This window comes from Adiantum capillus-veneris, chromosome 1, assembly GCF_014529385.1.
Source record: "Adiantum capillus-veneris isolate H3 chromosome 1, ASM1452938v2, whole genome shotgun sequence".
Taxonomy (NCBI): domain Eukaryota; kingdom Viridiplantae; phylum Streptophyta; class Polypodiopsida; order Polypodiales; family Pteridaceae; genus Adiantum; species Adiantum capillus-veneris.
This window is the reverse complement of record NC_140931.1, coordinates 182,874,655-182,902,280: the sequence shown is the minus strand read 5'-3', so window position 1 is coordinate 182,902,280 and position 27,626 is coordinate 182,874,655. Positions and strand designations below refer to the sequence as shown.

The window sequence follows — 27,626 nt, the reverse complement described above, 5'->3', positions numbered from 1 at the left end:
CCTCCTTTGGATCCCTACTGTGGTGGGTCTGCCAGCTTAACCAATATTCTAGCTTTTTCTCCCTTGGCACTTCCCCATATTAAATGATCAGTTTAACATGAGAAAATCATTTAGGAGAATTAGATATTAGTTATTATGACATTACCTCTCTCTTGGAATCATAGTCGTCCTCGACTATGGGGTAGAGAAGATAAAGCACATTCATTAGTCCTTTTTCTAGCGGGTAGAGGATCGCTATGTTACCCTACGACATTGTTCCAGAATGGATGACTAATCCATTTGGTGCTTGAGAGCCTAAGCTGCAGCAAGCATGTCTACACATTAGTCCTATCAATCTTCCATAGTAGAGTGACAAGCTCTACTTGGTGTTTGGGAGACATCGTCTCCGCAAACTTGATCTAAGCAAGCATACTACTTTACATTTGTGCACAATAAAGAAAAAGAGAGTCTTATAAGACAAAAAATTTGTTCATTTTAAACATTTGTACATTTGCTTACTCTAGGGAAGCATTGTAAGCATTGACAAGGTTTAGGTTATCCTTAAGCTGTATGCCTTGCATCCATCTAGCATCTTCAAAAGGATAATTCTTAAACTTAATAAGATATCGTTGGATAGTCTTACCGCCTCTTAGTACCTTGTCTTCATGTCGGAGAATAGACTCGAGCTGCAGCACCTCTTCTTGGTCCTTGATCTCCGATGGGTCTTCAATAGTTGGTTCTTGTGGTGGCTCTCCTTTGTAAGGCTTTAAAAGGCTCACATGGAAAGCATTGTGTTTGAGCCAATGGTTGGGCAACTTGAGTTGATACACCATCTCATTGATTTCCCTAAGAATCTGGAAGGGACCATAGTACCTTTTTGCTAACTTAGCATAGTACTTTTGGTGTCCCGTAGGATTCTTGCCCGTCGTGTGCCTTAATCGAGCATTGGGAAATTTAAGTAAGACCCAATCATTTTCTTTACAGGCTTCGGGTCTTCTGTGCTTATCAACAAAAGCCTTTTGCCTTTGTTGTGAGATAGAGATAGCATCCTTAATCTTTTAGAAAGATTCTTGTGGGTCTCGACTATACTCATCTGCAGTGAATATCTTCCCGTGTACCTTAAGTAGCAGGGGACTTTTTGATATTCCCTCAATTACCTCAGAAGGTGCTTTTCCCGTGGAAGTATGTACAATGTTATTGTAGGAATACTCCACTAAGGATAAGTACTTCTCCCATTGGGACCTTTGATCTATTCCATTACATAGGCTTTTAGTAGATCAAGAATTGTTAGGTTAGCTATTTCACTTTGGCCATCCGTTTGCGCGTGATAGGCCGAAGAGAAATTTAGCCTTGTCCCTAAATTCTCAAAGAGATCCTTCCAGAAATTACTGATCATTCTAGGATCTCTATCTGACACTATGGACATTAGCAAGCCATGATACTTGAAGATTTGTGAAATGAAGAGGGTTTCCATTTGATGGGCTTTGATAGTCTTTTTGACAAGTATAAAATGAGCTTGTTTACTGAACCTATCTACTATCGTCCATATTTCCATATTCCCATGGATAGACTTAGGTAATCCAAAGATAAAATCCATGATATGCTCTCCCATGGTTTAGGGATTGGCAAAGGTTGCTTCCCTCTATCAAACTTTGTCTTTTGACATACCACACATTTAGAAACATACTCTTGTAGGTTTGCTTTCATGGTAGGCCATAGAAATATGTTTCAATCCCTTTAGGGTAGACTGAATCCCTCTATGCCCTGCATAAGGAGGAGCATGAGATTCATACATTACTTTCTCACATAGTGAGCTAGTAACGCATAATCTATTGCCATAGAGAAGATAACCTTCTTGTTAAGTAAATGGTTCCTCTTTCTTCCGTGATGCAAGGGCTGAAATCACATCTCTAAAATTGGGATCAATAGCAAACTCATCTATCATAGAAGATAGATCATTGTGAGTTGGTATGGAAACCGCATTCACTCTTGGCGGCCTTGAGAGTGCATCGGCTACTTGATTATGCTTGCCAGCAATGTGAGCAATATGAAAATGAAATTGCAAAAGAAATTTTCCCACCTCATTTGTTTGTCAGAGAGCTTGGTTTGCGTCATGAAGTACTTAAGACTTTGGTGATTTGTCTGCAGAATGAATGGAGCCCCAATAAATAGTGCTTCCATGAGTCTAAGGCATGTAGAACTGCAAGGAGTTCCTTTTCATAATATGCCTAGAGATTGCTCAATAGGGTCGAGCCTTCGACTTTCATAGGCTATGGCGTGCCCTTCTTGGAGCAAAACAGCTCCAAGGCAATCACCACAAGCGTCACATTAGAACTCAAATGGCTTAAAGACGTATGGCAATGTAAGCACAGGTTGAGAGATAAGATTTTCTTTAAGCTTTTCGAAAGCATTGTTCTCCTTGGCAGACCATGTATACCTAGCATTTTTCTTTGTTAGGTCATGTAATGGTCTTACAATTTGTGAGAACTTTTCTATGAAGCATCTATCGTATGCACACATACCTAAAAAGATTCGTAGGTCATGAAGATTCCTTGGTTTAGGCCATCCTTTTATTATCTCTAACTTTGATGGATCCATTTGGATGCCATCTTGAGAGATAATGTGACCTAAATACTGAATCTCTTGCAAGGAAAATTCACTTTTCTTTCGATTAACATAAACTTTATTCTCTCTTAGAACTTGAAATATTACCTGGAGGTGTCGCTTGTGTTCATCTAGTGAATTAAAGTAGATGATAATATCATCAAAGAACACTCCAGTAAAGGTTCGATGAGGCCTGAATAGCTTCTCCATCAAGCGGTTGAATGTGGCTGGTGCATTGGTCAAGCCAAAAAGGCATGACAATATATTTGTAAAGACCAAACGTACTGCAAAATGCGGTTTTTACAATGTTTGATCAATCCTACTATCCTTATTTGATGATAGCCACTTTTTAGGTCAATCCTACTGAAGTAGGTGGACCCTTGTAGCTTATCAAATAGGTCTTCTACCCGTGGAACGGGAAACCTGTTTTTGATAGTGATCCTATTTAGTGATCTATAGTCGACACGTATGATATGTGCCGTCTTTCTTTTGCACTAATAGCACAGGAGAACAAAATGGAGATGAGCTAGGCTAACCATGCCCTTCTCAACTAACTCATGCACTTGCCACATAATCTCCTCTTGTTGAGCTTGAGAAACTCTATAAGGAGGTTTATTAGGTGGTGAACTTCCTGGAAGAAGTTCAATTGCATGGTCATCATTGCCTCATTTAGGAGGTAGCTCACAAGGGATGTCGTCAATAAAGACATCTTGAAACCCCTTGAGAAAATTGGATAACTCTAATTCCTTGTGAGTGTGTATATTTTCTTTTTCTAGAACATTAGGTTCATTTTGAGAATTTTTAATAAAAATCATGTACACGGAAATAGAGCTCTTTATTGACTTATTGAAAGCTTGCGTATGTACAATGGGTATGGTGTTGCCCATTTGCTTGGCATCTATGTACATATCTTTTTCCCTGAACCTAAAGTAGATTCTCCTTTAAGGGAATTTAACATTGACAACCATGCGATCAAACCATGGTGCTCCTAGGATTACATCCTCGTGCTTGAGAGGAGAGATAAAGAAGTCCTCTTTGTCCACATAGCCTTCTCCCCCCCCCGTGGAGAAGAACTGCCGTGCACTTTTCAGTGAAAAACATAGATCGCCATGGTTGAACACGAGCTAGGTGCATCGCAGCCATCCACGTAACCACTAGGCTAGCATTGTCACATGCAATGCATTCCCGCTATTTACTTTATATAGTTTGTTGCCGTCTTATGTGAACCCATGATCGAGGGCAAGCACTAAAGCAAGAGATTTTTGTCGGGCTTATCTGAACCCGGCCTTGAGGAAAGGAGTTTTTCAAAACAAAAAACCAAGCACCGGCACTCATTGGTGCTTTTTGCTAGTGAGAGATTTAGGGAGGGAGGGAGGGTGGGAGGTCCCTATATAAAGGCATGGGGTGCTTAAGTTGTTTTGACTTCTCTAACTATTTTTGGTGTCAATTATCAACCTTGGAAGGTACGGTTCTGACTCGTTTGCCCACTCTCTAACCGGCCTCTCCATCACGGTCCCTCTTTCTCTTACCCTCTCCATCGAATGGGTAAGCGATCAATAAAATGAATCATGGAAATAATGTAGACCTAACATATCTTAAGAATATTTTCCCTCCTCCACGCTCTCTCTCTCTCTCTCTCTCTCGCACATATGAGAGAGAGAGAGAGAGAGAGAGAGAGAGAGAGAGAGAGAGAGAGAGAGAATTGGATAGAGCAAGAGAGAGAGATGGAGAGGAAGGATGCGAGACAGAGAGAAAGAGATAGAGTGGGGATTGGATCTGTGGCGAGAGCAAGAGAGATAAAGAAATAGATTGGGGATTGGAGGGGGAGAGAGAGAGAGAGAGAGAGAGAGAGAGAGAGAGAGAGAGAGAGAGAGAGAGAGAGAGAGAGAGAGAGAGAGATAAAGCGATGGGACTAGATAGAGTAAGAGAGAGAGATGGAGAGAGGGAGGATGTGAGAGAGATAAAGCGATAGAGTGGGATTGGATAGAGCGAGGGAGAGAGAGGTTTGCAATGTCATTGGTTAAGAGAGATGCAGGAGCGAGAGAAGAAAAATGCAGATGAGGTGGATCGTCCCCTAAAGGCAACATCTTTGTTGGGGCCGCATCCAAACATTGTAGAGTTTGACCCTCACGCCATTGATCTAGAGTAGATATTTTGAACAACACCTTGCATTGTGTGAACATTGCTTTTTAAAAAAAATGCTATGAACGATCGCTTTTAACATTCTTTTGAATATAGAAAAGTGCTTATTCCCAAGTGTTAGTCTCTTGCAATAAAGTGGAGGACCATAGTGGTAATGTAAACGTGGATTTTTTTGTGTTTGCCATTTGTCGTATAATACTCTTGCATGTGAAAATTAAACACTTGTCTTCATATGTCCAGTATCTCGTGTGCAAGCACATTGTTAGAAGTCTTGCACATAAGACCGGCAACCACCCAACCACCACATTGATGTGGCAGCACAAATCTGGGTAGTGGGAAGCTCTAGATGGATAGCAATAAAGCAGAGTTACATGATGTAGCATTGCATTGTTTTTCTGTCTTGAATTTTTAAGTGCATCTCTATTGGGGCTACATCCAAACATTATGGATTAAGAAATTAAGTGTAATTAAGTGGAATTTTTTGTTGCTTTAATGCTTTCCGTGAACGATAAGAGATATATATGGATTTGATAATGGCCACACACACACACACACACACACACACACACACACACACACACACACACAGAGAGAGAGAGAGAGAGAGAGAGAGAGAGAGGAGAAGAAGAAGAAGAAGAAGAAGAAGAAGAGGAATTGGAAAATAGAAGTTATATGGAATGTATGATGATAGGATATCACTCAATTGGCGGAGGAAGCTTTTTGCATAGAATTATGGAATGGAACAAGAAGTAAGTAGAGAGAGCTTTATTAATAATTTTGCCAGCCATGCCATTTTCCATAAAAAGCTCCCTCTAAAGCTTCCTCCAAAAGCGCCCTCCGTTTCCCTACTCCGATGCATCCACCACCAGGAGAGCATCCACCTCTCTCTTCAGTGGATAGTACACCACTTAGTACACAATGTACACCTTGAGGATCACATGAGTTTGATCCTAGCAAGGTCTACAAGACCAAGAATGGGGCACCAAGTATGGATAGGGCTAGAAAGGCCATGAGATAGACGGTTTGCCAACTTTGTACGATGCAGTTTGGGCACTCTATGATACAACATTGAGATGCTTAGAATCAGGAGAGAAAGAATTACATCATTAATGCCATTCACAGAGAGTACATGACAATAGTTGGATACGATCCAATCTCCAATGATGAGATCTAAGGCATGACTATTGCGACAATGTCACATCGTTGATCAAAGGCATGAGACATATAGGAGAATAATGAGCCAAATTTGGCATGGTTGGATGCAGAGGAGTGGACAGGGATTGCATTTTCCACATCCATCTGAAAACATGAAGACCATCTATCCCCCAATTAAGCTCTACAAACCATACACGCCACTCACTCTTGTCAGACTATCACACACTCATGATTGGACAAGTCATACAGCCTGTGAAATCCATCTAATCCAATCACTTTAGTAAGGTTTTGGCATAGGATGAGGTGAAGCAACTTCTTGAGATATTGCATGCAAAATTCAAGATGACAAGTTGTTTACCATCTTCAACATGTACCTGCTCAAGGGAATGTGACGTAGCTCTTGCATCACATGCACAAAGGCTTTTAAGTCTAAGTGACTTCAAGCTTGGAGGTCCAGCTATCCCATGTAGAGTACCCCTACCTTTACTTATGCTGCCATGAATAATTTATTAGCATATGCTACCTTCTTCATTTGGACTGATCATATCCTCTTTTTTTGCCTCCAGGTTGGCATAGTGCACAGTAGTTGCCTTGCTTTGTTGGCACTACCGGAGGCAGTTGCCTATGCAACGATTCGATTTGACTACAAAAAGTGTGGCCTTCGTTTCCTTTTTTGAGAAAGAGGGTTGAAGCGTGACACATGCGCCACGAGGCGGGTTCACCTGGCCAACTGTGAGTTTGCGCGCACATTTAGGTGCAGTTCACGAGCTCGCACGATATTCCACTGGGCAGCGGAGCATTTCCAGCAGGCGCAACAGCAAGACTCCCGAGTCCTCGGCTACACAATCGCATGATCGCATCGTTGTGGCCATTATCGAGAATCGAGCGGAGGTACGACGCAGACGAGAGAGAGAGAGAGAGAGAGAGAGAGAGAGAGAGAGTGTTTCACTGCATGCATCCTTACATGCAAGAAGTTTTGCGCGTGTGTATGCTTGGCACATTGTGCTTGGACTCAGGTACGTAGGGCTGGCTGCCTTCGACCTGAGGAGCGCATTTCACAGTCCTATACAAACACCACTACTTTAATGCTGCACCTCTTCGACCCTATTGAAATCATTGTGCTGCCCTTCGGCACAAATCCCCAAGGCTTGGCAGGCACATTCGGACTCTTCAATCATGTGCAAGCTAAAAAGGCCCCAGCTGCATTTTTCTTCTGCCAGCCTACTGGCATGTCTGGTCTACATCTTCACACCGTAGTAGTGACATCCATTCTTTAAGCTCAGGTGGTCTTGGCACGTGGATACTAAGGACGTGTTTTCCTCCCTTTCTGCAAATTAAAGAGAGAACTAGAACGTCTTCTACATATGGATCCTTTACCGTGGTCCAGGGTGCTATCATGGTGAAGAATTTGGCAGCCAAAGAACCTTCGGCTTTTGGTATTTCAAACAGTACTATCTTTGCCTAGGGGCAGCAGCTGCTGTTCTTAGATGGTTTGATTCTCTTCCTTAACCAAGTACTAAAAACACCACAGTGACTAAATAGTTCTGCGTGACCTTACCTGTTTAATATAAGGTTATGTTTCAGGGTGGGAAACGAGAAAGGAATTATTGTGATCCATCATTCGCTTAGGCAAGCTTTTGTCACCAGTAACTACTTAATTCTTTTGAATGCTGCAACATCATGACTCATTTGCTGGGTCTTTGTACTGAGCTTGAGACCAGAAAATATTTAGATATAAAGAGATTCTCAATTGCCCTGCTCATTGAGAATGAGCAGAGCTAATCACCTTAAGGTCATACCTTGGGTTACTGTTAATGGATCAGTGGATCATATGGGTATTGATTCGACAAGGTATTCAAAACCTTGCTTTGCTGATGACACTTGCGAACTCTGGCAAATTATGGTGTTGAAAGTTTCATCTTGTAGCTTGAACCGAATTGTATTATAACCTTAGGATTCCCCTCTGTTCACCTCTTAACATGTTACAGTGGTTCTTCTTAGTCTTCATTACGATGATGTCACTGCATGTCTATGTTTGACCAAGGAACTAAGTATATGAGAATTTTAATCATTTAAGCCTGTGGGTATATTTGCTTAACTGTCTTTAGATGCTTCTTACTGTAGGTCAATGCGTCTCCGAGCAAATCTCCTTCCGCCATTGAAGGATGCTGTGACTATATATACTCGTCTCGATTGTCTAGTAAGGAGGACTCAAAATGGTTCTTGTAACTCGCTACCAAATAGATTGTGAATTATTTGAATAGGCTTCTTTCATTCTCACACTTTCTTTGCACTCTTTGTGAGTTGAAGGAGGAGTTAACCAGTAATGAAAAGCTGTTTTTTGGACTTTCAAGAGTACTCCTGAAGTTCCCTAAGGACATTGGTAAGTTCAAGGTCGTTATGCCACTTTAATTCACAATGGTACAAAAGAAATTTCATTGGGAAGCAAGTTGTTGGTATTTGTCTGCAAGCTAACAAAGCATTTCTGCTCATACAAAGACCAGGTCCTTTGTCACTTCTGTTTTCGGCAAAAGAAAACTGTAGATAATGCGACAGATTCTTCTAGCACAAGAGGCCGGAGTCTGCCTCTTGTTGCTAGTATTATCCTGCTCAAAGAAGTAGTGGAAGTTCTTCCTGCTCTTAGAGAGGTAAAGTTGCAGTCAATCATTGCTCTTTAGGATCATGTTGTCTTTTCATGTAATGGGTTCTCTATGAGGTTCCAGGTCCTTAAGGCAGGAAGAAGCCTCCTTCTCACTGATATCAGAGAGTCCATGTGCCAGCACCCCAAATTTAAAGCTCTACATGAAAGGAGTATCTATCTACATACATGCCCTTTTAGCATCTGCTTGCACTTTGTGAGGATAGATCCTGTCAACAGCTAAATATAGCGATTTAAGCACTTTCCTAGAAATATAGAGAATTAGATTTGCCAAATTTAAAGATGCCATTCAACAGCAAGAGGGGATTTTATATTGCTACACCAGAAAAAGATGTCCACGAGCAAGGCCTTCCAAGATTTTTTCTTTAAGTATACAAGATTGTTAATTGTTCAACCGGCAGTGCCACTCGTCCTGTGGACGCCTTGTTCCACTTGCACTACCAGGGCATGCACATTTACGGGGCACTTGCCAAGCATCCCGCTCAGTCAAAAAGGTCAATCTTTAGAGAAGCTCATATTTTATTTTGTTTTCCTTTCCACTCCCTGGATATGGCGATAAAGGGGTTGACTTTGCTGCTGCCAAGCTAGCAACCTGCGGGAAGTGGGCAACATTTGTTATATGAAACATCAGAGGAGGGGATGAAGGGCCTACAATTGGATGGAACGAGCACTACTGAGGAGCCCAATGGAATGAGCTGGCATGCAGCCTGATGAGAGCCCTAGTGGTCTACTTTTCATATCCATAGAGACTAGGGCAGTTCCCCTGTGCACGCAAAACGACCCATGTCGAGAATGAGAGGCCATAGCTGGGATTTAGACACAAGGAGTAAGATTCACCAGCCTCCTCACTATCTCACACGGGCAAATTACGGCACCTTCAAAAAGGGAAAGCCTCGCAGGGTTTTTTTGTATGCCAAGAAGGGGAAGCTTGCAACACGTTCTCTCATAGGAGGCGAGGTGGCAAGCTATGTGCCAAAAAGGGAAATCAAGACCCAGGAGCTCTCTCCCTGGAGGCAAGCAGGGGGGAACGATTCTTGAGGGGAAGGGAGGCCAAGCGAGCAACGATTGGGGTCCTGCACCTCATACAAGTGGGTGGAGATGGCCATTGCTGAGCTATCTAAGGAGGTAGAGAGTTGCCTTTACCTCTCCCTCTCTGAATTAACCTAAAGCCCAAATTTACCACTGCCCAAAATGACAAAACTACAGCTTGAATTCACAACGCTTTCTTGAATTTACAGGTGGATAAGCTTCCCTCCTATGTGTAAGCTTTGTGGGATAAGCAATGTGGAAATTGAAAGGGGTTAGGAGGCTGAAGATGGAAAGGCCAATGCTCGACGCTCCTGCGGAGACTAAGTCCAAAGTGCGCGAGGAGGAAGATGGAAAGGGAACTAACTTTGGAAAGGTATGGATCAAATGTGTTTTTTGATCATTCAATGTTTTCTCATTTGCATTCTTTGCTTATGTAATGTTATATACAATAACCATAGAAATTGTCACCATAACATTTGCTCGCAGTGTAATAACTCTGTCTTAAGGGAGGGGGAGGGTGTTTTTGTTCCATTCTGTGGAATAGAGGTCGACCATATGTGCCAAATTGACTTGGCAAAGTCCATTCCATTGGTTGTTTTCTTATTGCTTTCTATATTTGAGTCAAAAGACGGCGTGTCTGAAAGAGTATGGCAAGGTAAATGCCATCACATTTTTAGAGATGGTTTTTGTCAAGAGCTTCTTTTTGCATGGGAAGGTGGTGTGTGTAAAAATGTAAAACTATTTTTTGAAAATAATTGCCTGAACTGACAAACTCACAGTATTAGAAACGATGGTGGGTGATAGGCCAAAGCTTACAACCAAATGATAAACTCCATGTTTTCCCTGCAGTCCATATTTACAATATTAGAAAGGGTGGTGGGTGATAGGCCAAAGGTTACAACCAAATGATAAACTCGATGTTTTCCCTGTAGCCCGAATTTACTTTATTTCCCGATTTACAAGCTGCACCCGAATTTACTTGTATCGCTCATACAGGAATGGTATGCTTTTGGGGCATTAACATATTGCGCTCAAGGTAAAGTGAGCTAGGTCCACCTTTTTATGAGCATCCAATGTTTTTCAAGGTCTTTGTTTGGGTCCATACTTTGAGGAGGATCTTCTTCCCTTCAATTTATGTTCCAGTATTTAAGGATGGAAAAGAGATGACCCGGATGTTCATATCAAAGTCTTCGAACAGTATGCTGAGTTGAAAAAGATTGATGAAGATGATTGGGGGGAATACTTTTCTCAAACATTAAAGGAGGCAGCCGAAAATGGTACTACCATTACCCAACTTGCCAACTCAGATCATATAACAAACTACTCAAAGCTTTCCGACTGGAATATTCAAATAACAAAGGAGATGAGGATATTCCTTGTGAACTGGATAAGATAAAGCAAAGGAAATTATCAGTTAGAAGCTATGTTGAGAAGATCAAGGAACTGACTATGCAGCTACAAGAACCACCATCAGAAAAACGGTTGCGGACATGGTTTTTAAATGGTTTCCGTAGTAAGAAGCTTAGGGAATTACAGGAGGCGCCTGCACCAACAAAGAAATTTAATGATCTGGTGCAGCGAGCCCTGAAGCTGGAATAGCAAGCTAAGAAGGAAAGAAATCATAAGAAGAGGAGGTCCAGTGATAGCAATACTTCTACTAAGAACTCTGATTCCAGTAAGACCTTCAGTAGTTCTGAAATCAGCTCAAATGAGAGGAGCAAAGACAAGACTAAGAAGGGGTCTTGGTCTAGGAAGATTGATGAAATGGCCCGACAAATTGCTGAAATCAGCCAGACCAGATAACCAGTAAGAAGAGCGGAAACTTGGTGTTTAAAGTGTAAATCCAAAGACCATGTTTCCAATGAATGTCCACAGTGTACTTATTGCAAAGTTTACGACCATCTATGGAACAACTGTAGCATTCATATTCATCATTTTAAGAGGGGAAAGATCTATCGGTGGTGGCATTTACTAATGCCGAACCAGTAAAAGTGGAGACTACCAATGTACCCCAAGAAGAGAAATTAGGTATCAACGGTGCTGGTATAGGGCGCGACAGATACCAAGGAGGTACTGGCCGGGACCGGGGTCGTGGTAATTTCCAGAGTCGAAGTCTAAATTGCTATACTTGTGGCAAGTATGGGCATTTTGCGGCTTAGTGTCCAGAAACACATGTTATTGCGGCTACTGAGGCGAAAGCCTCAGAACCAGTTCTTGTACGAGCGGTTACACACAGCAAAGGGGTAGTGATTGAAGAAATCCCAAAAATTCCAGCAAAACCAGTTAATCCTGAAAGTAGCAAATGGGCTCAACAGAGAGAGGTGTGGAAAGCCAAGGGTAAAGAAACTGTGGTTGATGAATGGCAGGAGCAGAGAATTGGCGGCCAAAATCACAGAGAATTTAGCCTAGAAGCTGCCAAAGCAACCAAATAATTCTTATGCTTGGGTCATTTAGAAGATACCGGCAAAGTCTTCTGAGAAAGCACAACCAGATCAGTCAAGGTCTGGAACACATGAGACCATGTTGGCTGCAGTTCAGGGATTGATGGAAGAATTGGGGACTGACAAGGGAGTTGAAAGTACTAAAACAAAGCAATGGTATTGTGCAGATACTACCAATTCTTCAAGTTCTTAGAGTAACTCAGATCATGAGAAGGAGGAAATTCATGTCAAAATTTGTGACACAATTCAGAAACTCACGGTGGAGTTAGAGGACATTAGAAAAACTTTACTTGAAGCAGCGGATTTCATCAGACAGTGAAGGAGGGATGAGGCAGAAGCCAGAATGGTTGACTTGGCTACTGTCAGAGATGATGAAGTGCTAGTGATCCATATAGATTATAAATCTAGAAAACAGTGGGAGCCACTATTTGGTGTTATACTAGATGGTGGAGCAGGGGTAAACATCCTGGGGGCACATCTTCAGCAAAGGATGGGAATTACAAATTTGAAACTTGCACCTTTCAAAGTTCGAATGGCGGACCATCGGGTAGTGCAGGCAACTGGTATGATAGAAGGCATGCTAATAACAGTGGGCAAGGAAAAGTTCAAAACTAGCTTCCTAGTATTAGACGTGCAAGGCGCATATGGAATGCTATTAGGGTGCCCATGGTTGCGGACGGCACAGGCTGTTCACGACTATGCTAATTAGACTCTGACAATACAAGGTACCAATAGCAGAATTCAGATTCAGACGAACAACACTAGGAGCTGGAAAAAGGAGTTGAGACCTGAAGAGCTTTGCCAGAAGTATAAGGTGAAGAAAATTGAGAGAATGCTGGCAGCAATGAATATTTTTCCATTAGCTGAGATAGATCTCAACACAGTGTTACTGGACAAAGATCATGTTGAAAAGCAAAAAAAGCAATTTCCAAACCAGTTCACTGAGCAAAACTTTGGAGAAAGGCCAGTTCAGCTGACTGGAAGACAAGAAGAACCAGTTAATTTCTGTATACCAGTGGATTCTGAACACTTGAAAGAAGTTACTGAGAATCAGAATGGCACTTCAAAATAGAATGGCAGTTCAGAAATCAGAGGACCATCCTAGGATTACGCTGAAGAATCAACCAAGAGAAAAGACGGAGGGCCTTATTGGTTTCTTTCGAATGACCAGGAAATAGAGGAATGGAATTTAGGTTCTGAGGAAAATCCGAGATTGATCAAAGTCAACAAGCATCTGAATTCTAAGATGAAAGAGATGGCTCAACATATGTTCCAGCAGTACAAGGATGTGTTCGCATGGGAACATACTGATCTTAAAGAAGTAGATCCAGAGGTATGTCAACATCAAATACCATTGAAACTAGATGCTAGACCAGTACAACTGCAGCGATACAGAATGAATCTAAATTACGCTAAGAAGGTCAAGGAAGAGATTGATAACCTTCTAAAGGCGGGGTTCATTACTGAAGTAGCTAGTAGTGACTGGTAATTCCCTATTGTGGTGGTACCCAAGAAAAATGTAATGCCATTTGGTCTTTGCAACACACCAGCCACTTTTCAATGATGTATGAATGAATTTCTTCACCGATTCCTTGCCATATTTATGGATGATTTTACTATATATTCAACGGAGGAGAAGCATTTACTTTTTCTTAAAATGGTTTTCCAGCACTGTCAGGAAAAGAGGATTTGTTTGAATCCATTCAAATCTATTTTCCTAGTCTGGAAAGGATAGCTACTGGGACACGTAGTGTCCAGGAATGGTATACAAATGGCCAATGACAAGATCCAGTGTGTCCAACCAACAGGCCAAGTCACATCGGAATGTGTCAGAGTTAAGCTCTTTTCTGGGATATATCAATTTTTATCAACGATTTGTACACAAGTTTTCTTCCCAGGCATTACCTTTGTATGAACTTACAAAGAAGACCAACAAGTTTAGTTGGACAGATGAATGTGAGGAGAGTTTTTCAGAATTTAAAGAATGCTATTATCAGTAAGCCAGTTCTTCGACAACCGAATTGGGACGTCATTTTTCATGTACATGTCGATGCTTCAGGATTGGTGATAGGAGCAATACTGGCTCAACCCGAAGGTAGAACCGATTATCCAATATACTTTGCCAGTCGTCGCAGGTTCAGTCAGACTGAACAAGGGTATACAACTACTGAAAGACAAGCCTTAGGGATGGTTTTCAGTGCTACCAAATTTAGACATTATTTGCTGAGCAAGCTATTTCATTTTTATGTGGATCATCAGCCTTATTATTTCTGATCAATAAAGTCATTATTCAAGGCAGACTGATACGCTGGATGATGTTCCTAATGGCAAGAAGCCTGGCAAGAACCACTGTGGTGCCGATTTCCTATCAAGAAGTACGGATGGCTACTCTGAGGTGTCTTTAAGAGACGAGCCAGTAGATGCAAAACTATTCCAGGTAACAACGACATAATCAACTGATCCAGAACTGTATGAGGTATATCAGTTTCTTTCTAAAAGAGGATTCCCAGATAACTGGACTCAGAATCAGAAGAAGGATCTGATTATTAAGAGTCTGAAGTTCACTACCATTGGAGGATCACTTTACAGATTGGGAGTTGATGGGGTTCTTCGTAGATGCGTGCCTATGGAGAGACGAATGCAAGTCATTCCGGAGGCACATAATGGAGACTCTGGAGGACATTTTTCTACTGATATTACTTCCAAAAAGATTTTGCAGGCTCGTTTATGGTGGCAGTCTTTAATATCTGATGTTAGAAGCTTTTATAAAACTTGTGATATATGCCAAAGAATGGGCAGACCCACGACAACATATATGACTCCTCTCACACCGGTTCAGCCACTTGGTGTTTTTATGAAATGGGGTCTAGTTTTTAAGGGTCCCTTCAAGAAAATTACTCCAAGGAAGAATAGGTATATATTGATGGCCACTTGTTATGTGACCAAATGGGTAGAAGCTAAGGATCTTCTCGACAACACGGAAAAATCTATTGCTATGTTTCTATTTGAATATATTGTTTGTCGATACGGATGCTCTGTGGAGATTGTGTCAGATCAGGGTACGCATTTTATCAATGACACTATGGATATTCTAATGGATATGCTTTCAATCAAGCACATCATATTATCCTCGATGCAATGGGCAAGCCGAAAGCAGTAACAAGACTGTCAAAACTATTCTCACTAAGATTGTGCAGACAGAGCCACACCGGTGGGACTTGAAACTTCAAACAACTCTATGGACATATTGGACAGCTTATAAGGTCACCACGGGGAGACCATTTAGAATGGTGTATGGAACCGAAGCTGTTGTGCCTATGGAATTTGTCATATTCAGTCTTAGGATGGCAGTCGAGTATGGGTTAGATTTTAATCACAATCTGAGGCAGAGACTGAAGGAGTTAACACAGTCTGAGTATGGGTTAGATTTTAATCACAATCTGAGGCAGAGACTGGAGGAGTTAACACAGTTAGATGAGTTAAGGCAGAGAGCTATGCTAGAACAAGAAATTGTTCAGCAAAGAAGGAAACACCGGCATGACAGACGAATCACATTAAGGGAGTTTCAGAAATGAGGTTTGGTTCTGTTATATCAGTCAAAGCTAGGCCCTAAGTGAAGGGGATCGAGGCACCACAGACGGAGAGTGAGAGAGAGAGAAGGAGACACACAACACAGATATGGGTGGGGAGACTCAAAAAGAGTGAGCAGCCCCCTATACACTTATGCTATGTATAAGGTATACAAGTCAGTGGGCGCCCAGACTCTGGGCGGCCGGGCAAGGCACAGACGCCTATACCGCAACAACCTCCCACTTAAAGGCGAATGTGCCTTTAAGCAAGAGAACCTAGTCTAAAGACTACAAAAGGCGAGAGAAAACCGCTCTCAACCGATACCCACTGGCTGACTGTGATCGTGTGCATCCGGCTGCCCTGCTCCCGTGTAAGTCCATACACCACCAGACGTACCGCACACGTACTGCAAGTATGTACGCAATACCTGCATATCTCCCTCGTGCACTATGCCATCATTAGTCAACAAACGATTGACAATCCCAACTGCAAATGCTCCCATTGCAGCTGCGATATCTGGTCTCAAGATCAACATCTCATACATGAGACCACCGAATGCCGATGCAATGCTAGCGGGCCCTGCTAGCTCTACGGAGCATGCATCAACATATATATCCCTGGCAATAGGCATCTCTGACTGACAAGGCGTGTCAGCCACATGCATCTCTTGACTGTCCACAAAAGACGCATCAACCTGTCGTGCAACCTCAGAGAAAACGAGCTGCTCTAGGTGTCTGCTGGAAGACATATCCTGCACAACTATATCCCCATGCTCACTGTCGAGCATAGAAAGGAATGATTGCATAATCGCTGACATCTCAGTCTCCTCTGCAATCATCCACTGCAAACATGACCACTCAATCTGCTGTGACTCACTAGAGCTCTCATGCTCTAACTCCGTATGCATAGACTCTTGCACAACCTCCTCCTCGCGTGACTCACTAGAGCAAGACCGCTCTACCTATCTATCTTGCATAGAAGTATCTCGCACAACTGACTCTCTGCTTTGCTCAGTCACTAGCAAAGCATGCATGTATGACTCTGTCACCTCTCTGTGTGACTGCTCAAGTCGTGCCCCAACTGTGTGCACAACGAGCTCACTACTCTGCACTCCATGCAAAGTATCCTGCAACCCACAAGCAAAAGAGACTCGCCTGCTCTCTCGCTGTCTACCTAGCTGCATGATCACAGAGACAACACCGTCTCTCACGTGATCCACATGCAATGGGTAACCTGTACCACTCCTGGCACCTCTCGCAATCACTAGCGAACCCAAATGCATCACAAAATCTCGCTCTCGTAGCGAAATCTGACATCCACAATCTCTAAGCTGACCAATCGAGATCAAACTCATTGTCAAATCTGGTACATAGCGTGCATGTCGTAACAAGTAAGATGCACCACTCGGTAATGACAGTCTCATATCTCCTGCACCTGCTATCGCATGCATCGATCCATCGGTCAAACGTACACTACCAAGCATCCCGCTAGAATAGCTACAAAACCATGCACGATGCGGCGTGACATGAAACATAGCATCTGCGTCTAGCAACCACTGCGAAGGGAGTGCACTATCCACATGTATAGCATCTCGTGCATAGCTTGAGGTAAAAGTGACATCCTCGTCACTAGTATACTCCGACACTACATGTGCCTCAACTGTCAAAGCAAATGAGTCCATGGCATCACTACATACATCTCTGAGACTGCCATGTCTCCTACGATGTCGCATACGACAAAAACAACGCCGTCTAACGTGTCCAGAATGACCACAATACCAACATGTCACCTGTCGGCGTGCTCGTGAATGTACATGTCTCACACGAGTCCGTGATGACTCAGATCTATCATACATATCATGTAATCTGCGCCAAAGTGCTCTCGAAGTAGTCTCATACATAACAAGAGCATATACAGATTCCGCAAGGTGCAAAGAGAGCGTAGATAGTGCCATCTCCTCTAGCTCCTGCCACTGATCGTCAGACATGTTTGAAGGTCTACCTGCATCACCACTCAATGGTCGATGCAACCCTCGCTGTGTCAATACATCAAGCATACACTCTCCATGCTGCAAAGTTTGACCCATCAAACATGCACATTTCGGAGAGATCATAACCTGAGCGATCACCTGTCTTTGCCATGAGCACAATGTAGCAAACTAGAAAGCAAAACCACCTCACCAACAACACCTGGAAACTATCTACCAATATGGCCAGAAACACAATGTAAAACCTGTGAGACACACTCCAAAATATAGCTCCCGCAATGTCAATACAAGCCTTGCATGCTCTAGTATCACACTGCAATCTGTGAGCTAATCACCAAGCCCACACTGTGCGGTATCGATGCATACACACACACAAATCTCCCACTTGCAGAGAACACCGCACGCAAATGCTGAGTGCAACCTGCAATCTCTACCTAGATCGCATAAATGATACGCATAAAACTCCTGGGAAAATTTCGCCAGAGTTTCGACGCACAATGGCTATCAACACAAAATAACCATTGTCCTGCAAGCTCAATACAATGAGCAATCAATGCGCATCAAACTACACTCAATATACATGCATAAGCTCTGCAAAACTATGGCAAACAATGCTCGAGATCACAAGACTCTCCCACCCGAGAGCAAACCACTGTCTCAAGCAAAGAAAGATACACAACTCCTCACTCTTGCGAGAGTGGATACAAAAAACACAAAACTGTGTCCAAACTGACAAAACCTGTCAAAGTGAGAGTAAACACTCGATCACAAACTATGGCGAGAATCTGGGAAAAATCGGACAGAATTTCCCCTGAAACCTGAGCAAAAACTCAAGTACAATCTCTACCATAAACCATAACACTACTCAATGCAAATGAGTAAGAATGCCAAAATGGCTCCACATTTTCACATACAATGGAAATCCGCACTCAACGTACATCAACGGAGTGACCGCGTATAAGCAAGCGCCAAAAGATTTGCAATCCGGAAACTTATTCAATGCGAAAACAATGCTCTCAAGAGAGCTCACCGGCACTTGAAAGTGCTTGTCAAAATGCATGTATAATGGGCATCAACCATGCGCCATAACCATATGCAAACCATCCGCAAAGACCATGAATCCAAGCACAAAATCACTGCCAAAGTATCCTATGAAAACCAGTGAAAGAAGCTCCACCTGTGTGCTCCAAAAAACTGCGTCTCTCAAGAGACCGCTTCGGTGGTGTGTAAACGCCTCCGTACTTCGTTGCCCAAGTCTACCAAAAAACCCTCAAACCACAAGCTTAACACAAGCTGCAATTGCATCTTCAACTTAGAATTTATGCACTCAACTTCAAGCATCTCCCGTGCTTCCAAAAGTGCATCAAACTCGCACACAATGCGACAACAGAAAATCTGGAATTTCTGTATACAGTCAGTCTGAGCTGAATATCAGCAAAATGGTGAGGAATTTGCAAAAAGTTTCTTTTGCAAAGTTGTAGACCACGTCGAAACGGATGGGCCTTGGTGGACATAATTCTCAGATATGCATTCTACAAGGAGAAAAACGAATCTGAAAACAGTGCTGCTGCGCACATAGTTTTAGGGCAGCACCTTCACTTACACAGAATCTTCCACACTCCTTTCTGAGGTTCCACAAGAGCATACATCACTCTCAACTGAGCTCACAAGCTCCCATTGCATTCTCACAAAGCTTCCAAGCTTTCTTAATCTCTCTACTGTCGAGAGCGAGCAAGCTATCACCTCGAAGCTCTCAAAGCCGTCGTGCTCTCCGCGGTCACCATAGCTCTGATACCAATTGAAGGGGATCGGGGAGCACCACAGACGGAGAGTGAGAGAGAGAGAAGGAGACACACAACACAGATATGGGTGGGGAGACTCAAAAAGAGTGAGCAGCTCCCTATACACTTATGATATGTATAAGGTATACAAGTCAATGGGCTCCCAGACTCTGGGCGGCCGGGCAAGGCACAGACGCCTATACCCCAACACTAAGAAACCGAAATTAAAAATAGCTTGGGCAGGTCTATACGAAGTTGATTGGGTGTTCTCCAATGGCACAGTTAGATTAAAAGATTTATCAGGATTATTGTTGTCAGGGGTATGTAATGGGGCTAAAATCAAGCTTTATTATTCAGAAGACAGAGAGAATTCCAGAAACAAGGGTACTGGTAATCTAGGAAATGAGGACCAGGAAGTTCCAGAATTAGCTATTTTAAGCCTTTTCTATTTTCAACCAGTTCCAGAACTAGTCAAAAAGTCAAAAAAGTCTCAGTACGATAACAGCACGGCAGTATCAAACTCAGTAAAGTGTCGAAATCAATTTCAGCCTTTATGGGAAAAAGGGTCAGCTGGACTATTAGTGATAATCATTTCAGAGAAGATGGAGAGAATTAGCCAATGCATGTTTGCCACGTCATTTGCGGTGCACAGGACTCTAGGAACGGTGAGTAGTGGAGCTTTTATGGCACGGACGCGTATAACAATAAGACGCATGGGTATTTTTCCTTGTAAATCTCCTGTGCGACGTCTACCTACTGTTATCCATTCGCCATCGCCAAGCTTTGAAGTTTCGTCACTACAACCACAAACTTTTCCATATGATGAAACTGCTGATTACTGTCTATCTTTACCAGCTACACGAGGATACAGATTTGAAGCTTCAAGTAAGTCCTCTTCTTCTTCCTCTATTGAGTCATCGTATTCATGGTGTATGGGTAGGAAGAAAATGTCGGGAAGAATGCAAGAAACTGTAGAGGAAACCCAAGCACTTATTACTGCTGCAAAAGATTCTCTTCCACTCATTCCTCACAGTAAAATACAGCGGTATGTGTTCACTAAGCAAGCCGAAGCGTTACTCCAACTGTGGGACTTGCATGTGATTGTGCAAGCCACAAGAATTGAGTTTGACACAGCTATCATTAGACAGGTTCTTGATACTTTGGATGTGGAGGATGGAAGTGCTATGGTCTATGGTAGAAAGGTGTCGGTAACACCTAAGAACATTGCTTTTGCATTCAAAATGCCAAATGAGCCAAAGCCAGCTGTAGCAACAACAAAACAGATCAGTGCAGCGCTGAAAGAAGATAAGGCTGCCAAGAAGAAACGCAAAGCCAGTGCGCAAGGGGTTCCAATAGCAGGTTTGGACATTCCTGCTGCTTACCGCTTTGTAGCTGAAGCTGTGAGTCTAAAAAACAACCCAACTTACGTGTCAAAAAAATTGTTTGCTATGTTATGTTACTAGCAAAAAGATTGGACGCCAGAGTTCCAATCAATCTATGTCAGATTCTGTCACATAATGTGCTTCAGCAGACTGCTAAATTGAAGTTCCAAAATGTCTTCAAAGCCAGGTATGTTTAACAATTCCTTTACTGGGCAACTTCTCCCACTGCTCATGACTAGGTAAGGATAGCTTAGAGCCAGACAATAACTAACAATGTGGAATTTTCATCAGATGAGGAAGCCTCAGATAACCAGTTAGCCATCACTGGACAAAAGAGGAAAGCCACGCAAGAGGAGGCTGGCATTTCGAAAAGGCCAAAAACTACATTGGCCAAAAGCAGTGCTTTCTTCAGGCAGCTGGAAAGTCAAGTCAAAACAGTGTCTGCTGAAAAGACTCCAGCAGACCAGACTTCAGCTGGTCAGTCATAACAACCCCTCGTCCAGACCACTGGTGGAATCAGCCAGACAGCAGGGCAAAGTTCAGCAAACACCAGTGCAGGAAAAGACCAGTCAGATAGGACCAGTGCTGAGTAGTCAGTGGGTCAGACTGATAAGGGAAAAGGACCAGCGGTACCTTCGAGTCCACTGGGTAAGGTTTCCATTCCTTACAGTGAGGCGGCTCTGCATTTAACCAAGAAGGACCGATTACAACAGCTACAGACTCATCCTCTCAAAGGACGTCTACTCCTGCACAATTCTAATTACACTACACTACCATATATGGCTCCTGTCACAGTTTACGAGCCAGTTGCCTGTGACCCAGCCACAATGAATGATGGATGTTCTGTACTTACTCAGTCATCCTGGAACACTATTGTGAATGCCATAGGACAAATGTTGGATGCCTCAGTGTCAAATGATGAATTGACCACGTTGAAAGCTGAATTGAGGGAGACTGAGCAGCAAGTTGAAAAGTTGGAGCAGGAGAGAGGAGCTCAGTCCCTGCGGCACAGTGTCCTTGAAAATCACTCAGCTAGGACCATTTAGCACTTAAAAGACAAGTTGTCTAAGATGGATTCTGAGGTGCGGATGCTTCGAGAAGAAAAGGCAGAGGTTGAAGAGTTGCTGACAGATTCGAAACTGTGCTGAGAATGAAGAGAGTTGATTTCAACTCATTGCTGACTAGTCACACTGCCTCGAAAGCCACTTTAACTGAGAGATATATCTATAATAATTTGGCTGAGATATTGAATCCAGAGGGGAATGGTGTTTTCAATATAGATAATCTAAGAGCACTCATGGAAACAATGCAGAGTGATTTGCAGGATAAACTCTTTGAATACAACAGTGCTTTGGCAAATCAAGCTATCTTGGATTATATTGAGCAGCAGAACAGCCTCGATGAGGATGATGATAAGGCAGCAGAAGAGGATGAGAAGGAGGATGAACCAAAAGAAAGGCATGATGATGATGACTCTCCTCCATCTCCACCGTCAGGATCTGGTGCTGGTGGAGCAGGGGCCACAGGAGGGAATTGGTCCAACACAGACCAGCCAGACCAGTATGAAGGTCAACAGTCGGGTAATCAGCAAGCTAGAGATCAGTAACCCAGCAACACTGGAAATTCACCAGTGCATCAGTCACATCACTCTCAATGATGCTCTTCAATTAAATGATCCCGAGGAATTAAAAGAGGAGATACAGAAAATTAAGCTGTGTATGGGGCAATGGAAAATTCAGCTTAGAGGTCTCACCAAGATCACAAACCAGCTGCTGCAACTTACTGTGGAGTCCTCTAAAATTCCTGAAAAGGATGTTACGGCTAAACCAGGCCTCGGACCACAGTATAGACAGATGGCTGAGATTCTCTTTGAAGCTAGGATTAAAATAAATCAGCCTCTCCTAGAAGGATGGATCCATGTAGATTCGCATTGTCACAAATTAGCCAGAACTCGTCTAACAAAAGGCAAACGCATGCTCTATGATCCCGACACCAAAACCTACCATCCTCTCACGCCTTGTGAAGTAGTGTTGGAAGGGCGGCTCACACACCCATGAAGTGCATGCAAACACTACCTAGATCAACATAATCTCAATCGAGGACACTGATGACACGATAGGCACACGGAGGAAATCTCTTAAGCTTGTCAGGCTGAGACCATCCTACACATACAACACTCTGGAAGGCCAATTAAACCACAATCAAGAACCTCACTGCTCTCAACTACACCACCTAGCCACATACACACATACGGAAGGTAACTCACCTAATCATGCCAGATTCATACGAAACTTAAGGAACACCATCCCCTCACTCTAGGATACACCTGTCCCTAAGCTTCTACACTCAAAACCCTCACTCTAAACCCATTTGCGGAAAACGCGTAGGATGGCAGAGCAGAATTTTGAAAGTGTCCGAAACTGAAATTTATGAGTACCTATGCGTAGCTTATGTCACCACGATTCTATAGACTACTAGCACGCAGAAAACAGACATCGTTTGATACACTTACGACCACAAATAGCTCGTAGATGCATCGGCATGTGCGCTTCGTCTCGTGTGGAATGCTTGGCGTTGTCGCGTAGCTCTCCTTGAGCCTACAACAATGGTGCAGTCGGATCTCCAATGTGTTGAGCGAGACGGGCGTAGCGAGAGGATAAAGCTCACGCTCACTCTCTTTCTCTCTCACACACAGTAGACGGCAGCGCTAAAGTTTTGATTATGATAAAAAGTCTTTTTACAAAATGACCTAGGTACCTTATATACTAAGGCTACCTTAGGTTTAACCAAAAATGGGATTGAAAGGGTCAAATGGCTTTGTATTTACAATCTGGAAGTGCCATTGCACCCCGGCTTCTGAAACTAGAATAACTACTCATTACAAATGATGTTTATAGCCATAATCCGCAGCATTTCATAACTCGCAAAAGATAAGATTTTGGTACGAAACTTGAGTTATGTTGTGTTGTTGACCCGACGGTCAACACACCTCCCTTCCGCGTTCATGTCGTCCCCGACATGACCTGATTGTCGATGGCGATGTGGTCTTTGCTATCATTTTGGCTTCATCTGTTGCACTCCTTGTAACTTTGTCGAACCACAACAAGAACTATGATCCATTAGAGCGGACATCTATCATCATAACCATTCATCTTTTGAGATCCTCTGATTACTTTCATGTCTGCTCTTCTTGATTGGGGACTTCTTTGTTCCTGTGCAATCATGTTGTTAGTGTTGTCTGCAGCTTTGTCATTGTAGGCCATTCTTCGACTCGCCATTGAGGAGAAGTATGCTATGATCTGAAATTGGTGCTCCAATTCATTTGTCAATTGATTTGAGTAGCATTTCCTTATTGTTGATGTAGAAGGAATATGTACAAGAGGATGGTGATAGGTGTCTTTAGATTAGGGTCTAAAACCTGGATGACCAAAGGGAAAAAACCCGGTGGGAAAAAAAATGCCTTTGGTATACGCTCTTATTGGAGTTGAGCAGTTGAACGTGAAGTACATGTTCATGAAAGGTGAGTGCTGGGGTGAAACACGGAAAGAGTGCCTGATGCAAGTGCCAATTATGGGACACTCTATATGCATATGAGAAATTTGTCAACGAAAGCATGCAATGTGAAAGAAGGAGATGATGGGTGTTTCGAGGAATAAATGTAGCACATGTGACATCAAAAGATGTCTCAATAGCTTCCACCTTTCCAAGAAGGGTTTTCGATGTAGAAGTTTCTCCATTCGTATCTCACTGTGCTCAATACGTGAGTGTCTTTTGGACCTTCTCCTTCACTTCACCAGACTTAAGTACTTAGACTTCGACTCTTTTGCTCACCTATACCAGCATGAGCGACACAACGTAAATATGCTCAACTCTTCCAGCTTGAGCAGTACCTAGAATAGCTAAGACGCTTAGACCACATAAAATATTACTTGAAGCTTTGGGATTAACACATCACTCATTTTGTGGCTTAGCTACTCGATTTTGACTTGTATGACTTGTCGGTTGCATGTTGACACTGCTTTGTGACAAGTTCTTCGGTTGTTGTAGTGGCTGCTGAGACATACTTCGTGAAGTTTCATCGTTTTCCTGCACCTTCTTCTCTTTGTAGTGCTCAGGCCTCTCGTCAGTCTTTTCTTCATGTGGATTATGGAATTTTTTATTTTTTTCTTAATAATAAACAAAGAAAATCTTAAAACAACTCAACAAAAGAAATCATTCAAATAGAAATCTAAATGCTATGTACACTATACACATGTCCCTAGGGGCTCATATATGGATTTTGTTCCCATACTCCTCTGTAACACTACTATGAGGGCATATACTCTAAATTTCGTCAAAAAATTATCACAATAAAATGCAAAAATTCAATGCCTCTCACAAAACATTGCCCTCTAATAGTCATAATGTTAGGTCCGCATTCAGAATGCCTCCCCCCTTCCTATTTGGAGTCATCCTTTACGACAGGGTATCGCAAAGGGTATGTGTTGTGCTCAGGCAATTAAAAGTTGTGCCTATGCAGGCCTTGTAATGTAGCCCTATTATGCATACATAGTCAATGCATGGAAAAGATTTATGTTATGCAAGATGTGGGTATAAGCAATTTTCTTATTGGCATTTGTTGGCGAGGCTTCCTATTCTAAGCAATGTAATGGTCTTTGAAGCTCCTGTATCGTTTCTTGATTGAAGCAACTTGCTCTCTTCTAACCGTACTGTAATCGTAGGAAGAATTGTAAGAATTCAAGCGGCGATGCACTGACAACAGTTTTGTTGTTCTTCTTTGGGACCCATTTCTTTGCGATTATTGGCTGTTTTGTTGCTGACGCTCGTTTGGGAACCCATACTTGCCCGTGCTTTGTTTGTGTTTGAAGAGACTTCTTTGGGATCCACCTTTTTGTTATGTGAGTTAACAGTGGTCTTTGCTTTAGCCCTTGTACGCTTGGTTGGTGACGGGATTCAGGCTTTGAAAGTTGATACTGTGGTTGTTTTGGAATCCAAATGAATTCCTGACTTTTTTGTGCTTGAATCAACTTCTTTGGAGCCCAAACTTGAGTTGTGAAAGCTTGCGACTTTGTGATATTCTTACCCGTTCGTGCACGTTTTCCTTGTTTTTGTTTTGGTGTTGGATCTTGTGATTTGTCATGAGAGATCTTTGTCTTCTTGATCCATATCTGTTTTTGGCCGATCTAGCTTTTTGGTATCCAGATTTGTCGAGCTTTTTGGCTTTGACTTGTTGTCCTGTTCTTTTGACCTGTCATGGTTGTTGCTGAAGGGGTTGGTGATAGTGATGGTCTGAGTTGATTATAGGGGATGTCGTAAGATTCATCACTATCGCTACTATCCTCAGCGAGGTTGACTTCTTGTACTTTCCCTTGATTTTTTGGCTGGTAGTGGAAAGTTACTGTTTGTTTGCTCGTGGGTGGTAGTTTCTTGGAGGACTTTTCTAGCCCATTGATTAGAGCATTGTTAGCTCGTTGCTCTGGTCGTATTCCTCCTAGCTGAATCTTTGCCTCCTTATTAGGAGCCATGTATGAGGATGCTTGTGGTGGCTGTGTCTTCACCAAGGACTTTGGAATCCACTTTTGATGCACGTTATTCGTGTAGCGATGACATTGATTCCCGGGTCGTTGATCTTCTTGAAGCTCGAAGTGTTCTACAGAGTCATAGAACTCGTCGTCTTCTTCATCTTTTGATTCTCCACATTTCTTTGTTTGCTCCTTATTTCGAGAGCTTGTTGATGTCTGGATCTCTTTGTTTTCTTGGATTACACTCACTGCAAAATAAGGAACGACATCATAGCCATTTTCATCACAAAACTTTGTTGTGGGAGCATCCTCCACGGCGCACACGTCCAGAGTAGCCAAGATGTGTTCCCATCCAAAAGGCTCTAACTCTTCTTTAGGAAATGGTTCTTGGATATAGTCCCTATCCTCTATAACCCGCTCTAGGATACATTCCTCACGTTTCAAGCTACCACATTGTGAAGCTCCACACATCCACAGGTCTTTAGGCTTACCTAACCAAGCTGGAAGTTCTGATCCTGCTACTGTGGGGGAATCAAACTCCTCAACCGGTGTTCTCGTCACATCCCTATAGCTATGGTCCCTCAAGTTTATCTTTGTTATAATTTCCATATGTCTCAGGTATATATGGTCATAACCCCAATCTTGGACCATTTTCAATTGTCGCATGAATGGTCTTCCCAGAATGATGTCATAGTTGTTCTTCTTGCCAAAGTCAACAACAACAAAAGTGTGTTCATATTCAATGCCACAAGAAGTAATAAGTACTTTTTCTAGCAGTCCTAGGGGCTTTTCCTTGTTTCCGTCTGCAAGCTGTAGGGTCATTCGCCATTTTTTCCAAACCTCTTTGGTTGCAATGGCCACACCAGCTCCACTGTCAAGGATTGCCATGGTTTTTACATTATTGAATTCCACAGGAAGGGTGGTGTTTCCCTCTTCTCCCTCGTAATACTCGCCTACCTTGTTTAATGGCACTGGCTTAGTATTTAGTTGAGGCATTTCAAGCTCTTTGATGCCTTCCTTGATTTGAGTCATTGGGGTTTTTACACCAAATTTCTCTAGACATTTACCCACATTAGCCCACATGTTTGGTCTTATTCTGAGAAACTCGGCTAACATTATTGTACAGGTGACTAGGGTAGATAGAATATCTAATAGCCCCTTTGAATCGATGGCCTTGTTGGGAGACAGTCTCTGTGATGGGACTGCAACCACATCTGACTTGGTCTCGTACTCTCCCATGCAGGACGGTAGTGTTCTTGCGAATGGGGTTGACTATCCATAGATTGTACAGATCCTTTTTTGTCCCAATACGATTGCACGTCTAGATTCATTTGAGATCCAGTCTCAAATTCCTCTATTGGTGGTAGAAACACTC

The 27,626-nt window shown here is 42.7% G+C and overlaps 2 protein-coding genes across 8 annotated transcripts in view; both read left to right on the top strand.

Annotated features, from left to right (window-relative positions):
- Positions 1–6,581: 6,581 nt before the first annotated feature.
- Positions 6,582–8,769, top strand: LOC147466130 (DNA mismatch repair protein MSH4-like). Of its 3 annotated transcripts, none has more exons than XM_086524216.1 (5): positions 6,582–6,771; positions 8,005–8,080; positions 8,191–8,263; positions 8,380–8,528; positions 8,604–8,769. In XM_086524216.1, the coding sequence occupies exons 1-5, from the start codon at positions 6,731–6,733 to the stop codon at positions 8,760–8,762; spliced, it is 498 nt and encodes a 165-aa protein (XP_086380342.1). In that variant the 5' UTR covers positions 6,582–6,730; the 3' UTR covers positions 8,763–8,769. The 3 variants fall into 3 exon arrangements, 2 of the variants coding, with proteins under 2 accessions (XP_086380342.1, XP_086380337.1); XM_086524211.1 differs by having other exon boundaries at positions 8,185–8,263; XR_015189705.1 differs by having other exon boundaries at positions 6,588–6,771; positions 8,005–8,263; positions 8,385–8,746.
- A 757-nt stretch (positions 8,770–9,526) lies between these two features.
- The window catches only part of LOC147466128 (uncharacterized), a 35,120-nt gene continuing 17,020 nt past the window's right edge, over positions 9,527–27,626 (top strand). For 2 of the 5 annotated variants that reach the window (XR_015189696.1, XM_086524203.1), the window contains exons 1-2: positions 9,527–9,664; positions 9,778–9,941. Coding sequence is in view for 2 of the 5 variants with exons in the window: in XM_086524203.1 (XP_086380329.1) it covers positions 9,822–9,941 (120 nt within the window). In the remaining 3 variants the exon portion in view is untranslated. Of the gene's footprint in view, positions 9,665–9,777; positions 9,942–27,626 lie in introns of those variants that run through there. The other 3 variants (XR_015189697.1, XM_086524198.1, XR_015189701.1) reach the window with 2 other exon arrangements.